General features: G+C 48.6%; 1 protein-coding gene across 3 annotated transcripts in view; it reads right to left on the reverse strand.

Moving 5' to 3' along the window:
* Positions 1–12196, reverse strand: part of Cables1 (Cdk5 and Abl enzyme substrate 1) — a 103364-nt gene that overhangs the window by 15337 nt on the left and 75831 nt on the right. For all 3 annotated transcript variants that reach the window (XM_041660354.1, XM_041660356.1, XM_041660353.1), the window contains 3 exons: positions 4153–4249; positions 2820–2976; positions 1392–1495 (listed from right to left, as the gene is read on the reverse strand). In XM_041660354.1, coding sequence (XP_041516288.1) covers positions 1392–1495; positions 2820–2976; positions 4153–4249 — 358 coding nt within the window. The remainder of the gene's footprint in view (positions 1–1391; positions 1496–2819; positions 2977–4152; positions 4250–12196) is intronic.

Raw genomic sequence — 12196 nt, forward strand, 5'->3', positions numbered from 1 at the left:
TTCTCGGCAGAGAATGGCCTCATACCCTGCCCTTAGCTCCCACTGTTGACTGCACGGAGACAGCCCATTCGGAAAGAAGCAGGGAAAATCAGTGAGCAGAGCCCGACTCAGGAGCCAGAGGCTCAGCTCCCCACTTCCTGCCAATAGCAAAGGGTCTCCCTGGGGTTCTGAGCAAGTTTCCTGCCCAAATTAGTTAATCAAGTGATCAACCATGGACAAAGTGGGCCACACTGAAAACGCATGTCCTCATGCAGACAGCAACTTCTCGGTGGCTCCTTCAGAACAAGACACAGGATTTTGTCACTGGATTGTCACTTTGATCACCGAGGTGAATGAGTCTTGCTGTGTTCCTTGAATGAACAGGGCATGAAAGAGAAACAAACAAACAAACCTGCGAACATTAAAACCCAACAATCCCTACATAAACACAACCATGCTAGGAGCTGAGGGGTCTGAGGGGTAAGTAGTTAAAAGTGAGGACAGCAATCATTTTAAATTAAATTACTTTGGAAGTGCATTCTACCCAATATGGCACAGCAAGGCTCTGACTACAAACACTGATAGTAACCGGCAAAGGCCCAGTGCTGACCAGGGGTTCTAAACTCTAAGCACAAATGCAGGCAACCTTTGAGGACTTGGAGTCGCTTTGCTCCTTGGCCTCTATAGACACAAAAGACCTCGGTGAGACTCCTTGGGCTCAATGCTGATGGTAGGGCTTCTAAGATAAGGAGTTAGAGTGAGCCAGGGGAGGAAGTGCCCATGGGATGCAGAAGGCACGGAGAGGCAGGGCATCTGGGCAGATGTTCCCTCTGCTGATGCTGTGATTGACAGGCCTGGTCAGTCCATTTCTCTGCATAGTAGACTCTTTCCTGCTTCCAGCAATTAGGACAGCTCTACCAGAGTCCGCCATGGTAGGGAAGGTAGTCAGCCAGAATGTGTCATCAAAATTACACACGGGAAACCAGGAAGTCATGGAATACACACAGCAAGAACAGTGTTGCTTGTAACACCTGTGTCCTACTCACACAGGGTTTGGGGTGTTGTGGAGACTTACAGTCACTGAGGTGATTCAGACTCAGCTCAGCTTGAACTTGGTGCTCCCGTGAAAAGGTCAGGCCCTTCCCTGGTGGAGTCCGGGGTGTGTATTCTGGCATGCCCTTCTCAGAAGCGAAGGCCTCTAAAGCTAGGAGGTAGCTTTCATGTCCACTGGACCCAACCTCCTCAGCCTCTCTCTAAGTGGCATTCCTAGGCCAGTTAACCAGAATCCTGCAACTCTGATTAGAGAACTCAATAGAATATCCCAGGTGCAAAGTCCAGAGACCTCCCCGAGGCCTCTGCAGGATGCTGTGAGCACTAACAGACCCGCCAACCCGTCAGCAGGTACCACTCACCATGTACGAAGGGAAAGTCAGGACGCGTTTGTGCTTGCCACAAGGCCACTGCGGGTCATCCAGGAGATTTGGGTCATAGTCCAAAAAGTCTCCCAGGTCACTTCCTGAAGGGCACAAGCAAAATGGCAATTAGGGGCCCCAGACTCCAGCTGAGGTTGCTGGGAAAATGCTGAGAACAGTTATTGAAGACAGGCGGCCTCAGGGTCATTTGTCCCAGAGTCACTCCAATGGCTGATGTCTAGGGACCGTCTCTGCTTGGCAATGAGGTACATCCACATGTTTACAAAAAGACTGGCCAGTTCTTACCATTCTGATGTTTTGCTATGTTAGTAAATTATGTGGTCATTTCCCTGACCCAGAAGAACACAAAACTTGACACAGCATGTGCCCTATGCTCTTGTAGGTCACAGCACATGGTCCTAGACCAGCCTCAGAGAGAATTGCTAAACTCATCTGTGACATTCAGGGCCATGACCTGGGTAAACAGTGACCTTCGGGGCCATGACCAGCCGTGACAGCCACTAGAAAACACTGACACAAATGACCTTTGCAGGTGATGGGGAATTGGGACAGGGGCAGACTGACCTAGGGAATTTCATGTGTGGGTTAGGGTTAGTGTGTGTAAGTGTACGCATGAGTTTGTAAGTCTGTGTGTAGGTATTCAAGTGTGTGTGTAGAGACCAGAGGTTGATATAATGTTTCTCGCAATCACTTTTCTACCATCTTTGAGGTAGGGTCTTTCACTGAACCTGGAGTTCACCAATACTGCCAGGCCAGTTACCAGCAACACTTGTGGGTCTGCCTGTCTGTCTCCTTAGTGCTGGTCTTTTACGTGGCTGCCACGGATCTGAACTCAGGCGCTCATGTTTCTGTGGCTGGTACTTTGCCAGCCATTTCCTAGACCCTCAGCTGGAATTTTGCTAAGAGTTTCCATCCTTGTAGTTGTGTATGGGCAAACATGGAATGTGAGGCTCAAAAGTTATCCCCGGTCATAACTGTGAGCAACGGAAACGTGGAATGTGCGGCTCAAAAGTTAACCCCGGTCATAACCGTGAGCAACGGGAACGTGGAATGTGCGGCTCAGAAGTTATCCCCGTTCACAACTGTGAGCAACGGAAACGTGCACCCAGCCCCGCATGTCAGGATCCAGTTATGTGGGAAATGCAGAAGGCAGAACACACAATAGAATACAAAAGCCTAAGGACTGGGGGCTGGGAGAGAGCTTGGGCTTGGGCTTCTCCCACATGGGTTGGCCCTGGGGGCTGGTAACAGAGCAGCTAATTAAGAGAAAGGTCTTCTGGGTATGTGTGACCTGTGCTCACACCTGGTGCCTGCCCGCCTCACCTCACCCATGGACCTTGTCCCATTTGTACTGTAAACTGAGGCACCTCCTGCCATGAGTCACCAGACCCTCTGAGCTAACGTTACCTGTGTCAAGGCTCCCCTGGGTGCTGCTGGCCCGGCCTATGGAGAGGCTGCGGTGACTCAGGTTCCGGAACTGGGAGAAGGAGGAGGTGGAGTCTATGGTATTTCTCCGGGTTCCGAAGGCATTTGTGGGTAATAGGAACTGGGTATAGGACACTGTCTGAGAGGAAAGAACAAAGAGCAGTGCTTATGCCTGGGGTGGCCGGCTTGTCTTCTGCTCCGTTGCTACTCTAAGATCAGGTTTGCTTTTAAAAAAACACGCAATTCTGGAATCTAATGGGATTGGAAAAATGCAACTGGTAGCCCAGCCTGGTGGGCCCATCTTTAATCCTAGCACCCTTGAAGTAAAGGCAGACAGATCTCTAGGTTTGAAGGCAGCCTGGTCTACATAGAGAGACCCTGTCTCAAAAACAAAACAAAACAAAAGAAAGGAAGAAAAAGGCAACTTGTTTGATATTCATTTTTGCCAAATTGGTGCCACTTTCATACCCAAGCCTCACCTGAACAGATTCTGAACTGTGTAGTTTAACTGGCCCCATCCGGTCTGTCTATCCTGGTGGGTGGCCAAAATGTTCACATGCTAGACAATAAGGTACCATCTCAGAATGTGCTGGAATGTTATGCCACGTACAAGGTATCTTAAATCCAGGAGAGGATTCAGAATACACCAGGCCTCAGGAGTCTCTGATAAGGACTTCTGGCTCCTCTCATGTGTCCCTGAAAGATCTGGCTGTGACCCTCTGCTCGACCCTAACCTTCCACCTTCCTCCTTCCTCGGTGAACATTCACCCTTTAGGATGAGGACGAGCACGCAACCCACATAAAGCCTGGACTAGCGACTGTGTCTTGGACACAGGGGTGCCGGCTTTTGGAGGTTGTACAGAGACAACCTATTACCCAGTACCAGAGGTCAGCGTATAATAGCTCCCAGTACTGTGGGTGAAAGAGGAATGTACCTGTTTAGTGGGACAGCAAACTGACCACGGTTTAGTGGCCACCGGGCTGGGCTTCCCGGATCAGGAGAAGAGAAAACCTCACTAGTGGTTGGACTACTGCTCACCAGCACCTCCAGTTTATAGAGAGGCGAACCATCACCCCACCCTGGAATGTGGATGTGTGCTTGTGTGTGAGTATTGCACAATCATCTATAAAAAGTGTTAGCAGAGAAATGCATATACTTCGGGACCTCCTGCCGGGCCTCTGCTGAGTTACTGACTAGCGGTTTCTGTCCGCACACTGGCAGAATTGCAGTGATGTGGTGTAACCTTGCAAGTAAGTCTTACATCCTAGCTCTGTGTTGCATCCTGGGTCTTGTGTCGGATACTGGAAACCTTACCTTCCCATCAGCACCCAGTTCCACACCATCAAGGCCAATGATCTCCTTCAGGCTCATGGCCCCTGCTGACTGCCTCCCTCCATCCAACTTCAGGTCCCTAGGAAGGACAAGCCAAGAAGAAATGCTTGTGTGTGTTTTCCAAAATGTGACACTTACTGCATAAAACAGCACAGTCACCCTGTGAAATGACGGTTTTGCTGCCTTTCTCTGGGGGCTTCAGTGTGCTGGGGGGGGGGTCACTCTCGCATACCGCCTGCAGTGTATATGAAATCCAATGAACAGAACACGTGAGGAGGAAGGGGCTCGGAAGCCCTTGATTACCAACATCCTCAACATGGCCTGTGTTTTGAGACACACAGGCTTTCCTGGTTGGTGAACAGTGGGTCTCTTGGGACCCTGGCTTCTTTTTGAAGTTACTAAGATCACCTCTCCTTGCCACTCTTTATCAGCTGCGATAAATCCAGCTACTAGGTCCTTGCTAGCAACGAAAGGATCAGTGCCACAGTACTAAGACCAAACTCCATAGCAGTGCGTGTCCCAGTAATAACAATGAGCCTTCCAACAGCATGGCCTTTTACCATCATGTGTTTGGGGATGATATTACCATTAATCCATTTTACAGAGGACGAAATTGAGGCTTGTCAAGGCCACCAAGACAGCATGTTGTGGGGAGTGAGTCTTTATAGAATGTTCTTCCTGACACTTAACACCACCCCGGAGATGCGAGATAGGGTTGCTGTGACTACATCCAGGTAGAATTACTCACTGTGTCAAAGGATGAGCCCCTCCAGAGTCACCTAGTGTCATTCTGACTACCTATGACAGTCGTCCAGCATCCTGTGCTAGTCAGTACAGGACGGAGCAGGGGATCCAGAGCTTTCTGTGACACCCCAGGGCTCTAGACTGCAGCCATGTCTGGCCCTGCCTTCCAGCTTCTGTCTGATCCAGTGCTTGAGGGTGAAGGCCACTTTATACTGGCAGAATGACTCACCATGGGACCCGGATGGAGACTTCTGAGAATCAGCAAGAGAAAGCCATATGGAAAGGCTGATGGTAACCCAGGAAGACAGAAAGAGCTGGGGAGTGATGAGCAGAAGAGAAGGGAAAGAATTCCACTTCCAACACAGGAAAGCTAACACCTCCAGCTCAGCTGAGTCACTGCTTTGATCTGTGGGCCTGCCAAGGATGGCCTGGGGCGGTCTTCAAAGTCAGCCAGCAGACCTAGGCTGGTGGTACCTAGGCACATTGCATCCTTAAAGCCATTTTCTTGAGGAGATGGTTCACCACACTCAAAAATGACATCAAAGTCACATAGGACAAAGGCAAACAAGTTCTCAGTTTATAGGGTCCCCTCCCTTCCTATATGTCTGTCCTTCCCCCCTCCCTCCCTCCTTCCCTCCTTCCCTCCCTCTCTTCCTCCCTCCCACCCATAAACATTATAAATACTTCTCCAAGACCTGACCCATGTATGTAATTCCCAACATCAAGCTTGCCTTCCATGTTTGGGAATATAGCATTGCAAGACTCAAAACAAGGAGCTGGGTGGTAGTAGCACACACATTTAATCCCAGCACTCGGGAGGCAGAGACAGGCAGATCTCTGAGTTTGAGCCCAGCCTGGTCTACAGAGCTTGTGCCAGGACAGGATCCAAAGCTACAGAGAAACCCTGTCTTGAAAAACCAAGCCAAACCAAACAAACCAAAAAAATGTAACAAGGAGGCACAAGTCATCCAAATGAGGACTTCAAGAATGTTATAGGCAAGGCAACTGCTTTCATGTGTATCGAAGTCCTTCTGTGATGTCCTCTCTGATAGAGACCACCCTCCTCGAGGGCTAGGGTGTCCAGGATTATGTGTGTGGCTTTTCAGAGCTGCTCTGCTGACTGAACTGGCTGCTAGGACAGAGCATGCTAGGGAAAGAGAAATCAGTGCCTACACAGGCCACTGGGTCCCCTGAAACTAGCCAACCTCAGAGAAACATCACCTGACTGATCTGCCTTCTACATGAGCTACCTATAGTGATTCTCAAAATCAACCACAAATATGGAGGGGGCAGCATGTGTACCATTAAAAACTTGAAGGCTGACATTAATAGAAAGGTAGGTACCATCTTCTGAGGGTATGGGGGCAAGAAGAACCAGAGGAATAAATCTCAAAGCCACCTGTGTGCAGGGGCCTACAGGAGTGTTTTCTGTCTCATCCATCTGCACATATCTCATAGGTAAAGAAACTAAGACATTTGCCAGTGACAGTGTGGCTGTCTTGTGGTGCTCTGTGGCTCCTATCAGAATTTTTTCAGCTGACTTACTGAGTCCTCAGGACAGCCTGACTCCAGTCAGTTATTAAAAGTGCACAACCCAGTGGACAGGGCAAGCCAGTCATGCCTCTTCCCACACAAGGGAAATAAAGCTATAACAAAACTATACTTCATAAGGAGCAGACCCACAGTCTCTGTGTAGAGAATCACAGATTCATGGACCCAGGAAATTGTCCAAGTGTTCAGGAACACTTGGGTCCACAGAGGTCAGGCTAGGCTCCACCCTAGGCTTCCCTGCATGTGTCAAGTCATGTGACCTGCTAGTGTCACCATTTCCCCCGTGCCATTTTACCTTCTAATAGAATATTCGCTGTGCCTTGGCCAGGGTCAAGCTGGGTGAGAGAGTAAAGATGAATCTTCAACTATGCCTCAGGTCAGATATGATTTAGGATGGACCAGTTCATGTTCTCCACCTACACGGTCCCACACAGTGGTCACTGGTCACATGTGAACTACGGTCTGGCTAAGAAAGCTAATTTTTCTATAAATGGAGACTGTGCTTTTGTTTCCTGCCCTCCCCCCACCCGGGACCTGAATAATCACACAGATACTTAATACTGTTTGGCCAATGGCTCAGGTATATTCCTAGTTAGCTCTTATATCTAAATTAACCCATTTCTATTAATCTATGTATCACCATGAGGTGGCTTACTGCTAATGTTCTGGCATCTTTCTCCTTCAGCAGCTACATGGCATAACCTCAACTTCACCCACTCTCTCTATCTCTGTTCAGATTTCCCATCCGGCTTTCCTCTGGTATATTGGCCAAAACAGCTTTATTCATCAACCAATATAATCAAGACATATATAGAAGGGCATCCCACATCATTTTCCAGTTGTATGAATTGTGTATGTGTGTGCATGTGTGTGTGTGTGTGTGTGTGTGTGTGTGTGTGAGAGAGAGAGAGAGAGAGAGAGAGAGAGAGACTCTCACTCTATAGCCTATACTAGTCCACGATCCTCCTGCTTCAGTTCCCAGAGTGTGGAGAATACAATTAATGCTCATATTAATTGTATGAAATTTTAATCAGCTTAATGTAAATAGCCATTGGTGGCTAGAGGCTACCATACTGAGCTCTTAGTCCTTTTCTGTTAGGATTGTGACATCCATTCATTGGTAACTTCCATGATAAAACCATACAGTCACATACAGTGTATTTAATAATGTGGATCTGCTCTCCCTATTTATTTCCCCAAAGTAGCCTGGCCATTTGCTGTCTGTAGCCTCAGGGATGTTTACCTTTCAAGCCAGAGTTCTCTGAGGAGGCTGTGAAGGCATCCTCAAGGCAGGAAGAACAATGAGAACAGCGAGGTGACCCTCGATGGGGAGGAAATGGTGACCACAGGGTCTTCTTGCTTGGCATTCTATCAGTACTCCAAAACCCACAGCTACAAGTGGCCCAGGGCATACTGGAGGGGCTATGGGGGGTGTAGGAACCCACAATGCAGGTGGCACAGGCATACTGGAGGGGCCACGGGGGGCTGTAGTAAACTGTTGGCAGTGTCAGGGCACATCAGTAAGCAATGGCCAGTGTGTGGCCCCTAGGTCCTAGGCATTACAAAATCCCTTAGGCCAGCGGCATTCAACCTGTGAGTAGCAATCTCGTTGGGGGTCGAATGAGCCTTTCACAGGGGTCACATATCAGATAGCCTGCATTAAGATTCATAACAGTTATAAAGCAGCAATGAAATAATTTTACGGTTGGGGGTCACAACACGAGGAACTGTAGTAAAGGGTCGCAGCATTAGGAAGATTGAGAACACTGCCCTGCGTCTGTCTTTGTATAGTCATGGAGACTGGAAAGGGAGGTGAGGGAGGACAGAATCTTTTCAGCTGTAGCTGGTACACGCATATGCTAGCCACTCTAGAACGTGACTTGGTGATGTTTGGGATCCAGGCTTCTGTGCATCCTCTCAGGTTGGCTCTTGGGTGTGAGTTAAGAGCACACACACATACACGTACGTGCCTCGAGAGTCAGATCCAGAAAACAGCTCATCCATGACATTTCTGATCATCACTGAATGTGGTTTTTCCTTTTTAGAATCTGAGCTACAGCCCAGGGTGGCCTTGAAACTCAATAAGCAGCAGAAAAGATCTTGAACTTCTGGTCCTTCTGTTTCTACCTCCTAAGGACTGGGGCCACAGGCAGGTGCCACTATGCCCAGTCGTCTGTGGTGCTGGGACTGGGGCCACGGGCAGGTGCCACTATGCCCAGTCGTCTGTGGTGCTGGGACTGGGTCCACAGGCAGGTGCCACTATGCCCAGTCGTCTGTGGTGCTAGGACTGAACCCAGAGCTTTGCACATGTTAGACGAATATTCTACCAGCTGAGCTACATCCATCTTCAGGCACATATCCATTTCCTTTCCTGAATCTGTTGGAATCTGAAAACACAAGGATGCTGGCCGTCCATCTTCTCTGGGTTGGGTTTTTCCCACTAAGTGCTTCAATAAATGTCACTGAAACCTGACATTAGCACGGATGCAGGAAATTGCCGTTGGAGCCATATGACTGGCATAGTAACAGCAATTTCACAATGGGCTCCCTAATATTACAGATAATAGCCTTGGCCTCATGTGTGAGTTGACAGAGCCATGGGTGTCGCCGGCTGCTCTCTGTGAATTGCACTGATGTACCCAAAGAGAAGCTTTAAAAAGAATATCCAGTGAAAAAAATCAACCAAAAGTCCCACTGGAGCAGGGATAAAATCTTAATGTTTAGACCACTGTTCTAAAATCTTATAAGATGTTATTAAAAATATAATGGGACTCACTCACCGCCAGCCTTAAACTCACAGTTAGGACAACAACACAGAGCGATGGCTGAATGAAGCCATTAAAAGCAGACGTTCTCTGAGAAGCCAAGGATCTTCTTTTAATCCCAGATATATGTAAGGTTCAAATGTTAATTTACTGAGACTCCAACTGCTTTTAAAAATCAAAAAGGCAGTGGGCATGGTGGCATATGCCATTAATCCCAGCATTTGGAGGCAGGGGTAGGTACCAGGCCTGCATAGGAGTACCTGTCTTTAAAAGTATGGCAAGTTCAAGTCCCACTTGGGGTATTCCAGATTTACACATATTAAGGCTCAAATGTGGCACTTTTGCCCAGGGACAAATATGGCTTATGAGGTTGTAGGAGAACATCTACTTACTTCCACGGGGGTCACAAAGCACTGGTGAAGAGCCACGGACAACTTTGGGTTCTAATTCCTTGTCACCCCAGCTCCAGGGGACACTGCAGCTTAGCCAGGCTTTCCCGCTCAGCTCAACTCTCAGGCTAAACAAACTTAAACAGTTTGCAAATGCAGGGCGAAGACCAACCATGGAACCGGTCAGTTGGGGAATGGGAGGGGATAGAGACAGGGCCAGGGTGGCAAGATGAGAGGGGATTATAATAGATGAAAGCATGTTCGGGGAGACAGCCAGCAGCAGTTACATGCTGAAAAACCAGGCTGGTTCATCTGGGGCTCCAGCGTCCTCCACAGCTGTACGCCCCAGCCCTGACAGCCCCTGGACCCCAGGCTTAGCCTCAGTGGCTACTTCGTCACCTGATCAGAGCCACCTGTCAACCTACATCATCATGTGCGCAAAGGTTATGGACCCCTCCCCATTAACCTCTGCATAGCCAGCTTCCAACTCTGTGTTTTCTAAAAGGCTTGGCTGGCTATCATTAATGCACACAACTGATCTCGGTAGGAAAACAGGGTTCCCTGCCAGACGAGAAGTTCAGAGTCCTTTCTTTCCCTTGGAGGCAAAATCAATGACCCAATCTAAAAAAATATGATTGCAAACCAGTGTGTAAAGTTGGTTGCAATGCAAACCAGCTGAGCTAGTGTGTACCCCAGGACACATGGAAAGGTAGCGGAGAATCACCTCTCCACGAAGTTAACCTCTGACCCCCACATACATGCACCCCACATCACAGACACTCTCCCACAATAATACTTAAAAAAATTAAGAATTGAATACTTACACCTGGAAAGTAGATGGGGAAAGGCATGTGTGATCCAGTTAGGGACTTTCCAAGGCTTTCTGCTTCTAAGACTTGGCTGCCCTGAACTCTGCCCCATGGTGACATCTCTAATGGTGTCTTAAGCTCAGACTCACAGAGCAGCTGGGAGCACCTGCTGGGAGCACCACCCAGTGACTTGCTCTTTAAAGGACCACAATGGCTCAAACACTTGGATGTGTAAATAATGTAAGGGCTAATTAAATATTAACAGGATTTCTAGAGCCTTCAAAAAGAAGAGAGTAGAAGAAAGCAGAGCTCTGAAAACTGGACTAGGAAAGGAAATACCACTTGTGAGCGAGTTTTAATTAAGAGATCACACACCGTGGGACTCCAGGACACAGGTGCGCTGTCAGGAAGCCCCATTTGTAGTCTGCTGTAGTTTGTCCCCCAAAGGTCAAGTGTTAAATGGCTTGCTCCCTCACCTGGTGTACTACTGAGAGATGGAGGAGTCCCTAGGAGGGCTCAATGGAGGACTTAGGTCAGGAGGTGGCCCTAGAAGGGGCTACTGAAAAAACTCCCATCCCGCAATCCTACTGTGAGGGCCATGACTCAGCTCCAGCACCTGTAGTGAATGAAACATGGACTGAAAATGTGTATGTGCATGTATGTACATGTATGTGTAGAAGCCTGTACATGTATGTGTGGAAGCCACAGGGCAGCTTTGGATGCTGTTCCCAGGAGCAGTGCACCCTCTTGAGGCAGTGCCTCACTGGCCCGGAGCTTGCCTGATAGACTAGGCTCCCTGGCTACAGAGCCCAGGGGATCCACTTGTCTGCCTCTCCAGCAACGAGATTGCAAATATGTGCCACTGCTCCATGGCTTTCTCATGTGGGCGCCAGGAATCGAACTCAGGTCTTTATACATGCCCTACCCCCAAGCCCCAGACTGAAACTTCTAAAACCACAAACCTGTTAGCCTTTTCCTTTTCCTAAGTTCATCATATCTCGTATTTGTCAGTTACAGAGCTAACACTACTCCTTCAAGTGCAATGGACATCCCGGACCAGTTTCTCCTGCTGGGATGGAGGCAGAGTTATACCACCAAAGTTCAAAGTCAATGAACAAAGGCCACAGCAGACAGAAAAAAAAAGTGAAATCAAAGGCAGCTTTTAGCTGAGAAATCTTGGCTTCTCAGACTCTGCACATCACGGGAAAGTCATCCCCAGAAGGGCGACTGGCAGACAATGGAGAGGTCTTAACAGAGCTTATACCAAACTCTGTCTAAAGGCAGCTCTTGCAAACAGCCAGATAATGGCACAATTCACCCATTAGATCAGGGCAGAACTGGTCGCTGTGTGGGAATATGCTTGGTGTGAGGAAAGAAACAGTTTGGAAAAGAGATGTTTCTGGGGCGAGTGGGTGGAGAGGAGGGGACGGGCCCCAGACCAGGCGGTGCATTTAGGCTTGACAGCTCTCTAAGAATAGAATTTGTTCTTTGTCACAGAATGGCCAGTTATCAGGAAATGGACCCAAGCAGATGACCTCATCTGATTGCCTCATGCCAAAAGCTAAGGACACAAACACCATGTGCAAGCTGTTGACAATTTAGGACACACCCCCAAAGATACCTTGCACCCCACTGAGCAATCCGCCCCCTGCTGAGTTGGTAAACAGTGGATCCAGTACCTACTGCTCAACTAAGGACCGTCACACAAATGGCTGTGTCCACACAGCATATCATAGACACTGGTTTGGCCAGAATCACCTAGCTTGTT

This window comes from Microtus oregoni, unplaced genomic scaffold (assembly GCF_018167655.1).
Source record: "Microtus oregoni isolate MIOR12 unplaced genomic scaffold, Mior012 000011F_ref0000422, whole genome shotgun sequence".
NCBI classification, from domain to species: Eukaryota; Metazoa; Chordata; class Mammalia; order Rodentia; family Cricetidae; genus Microtus; species Microtus oregoni.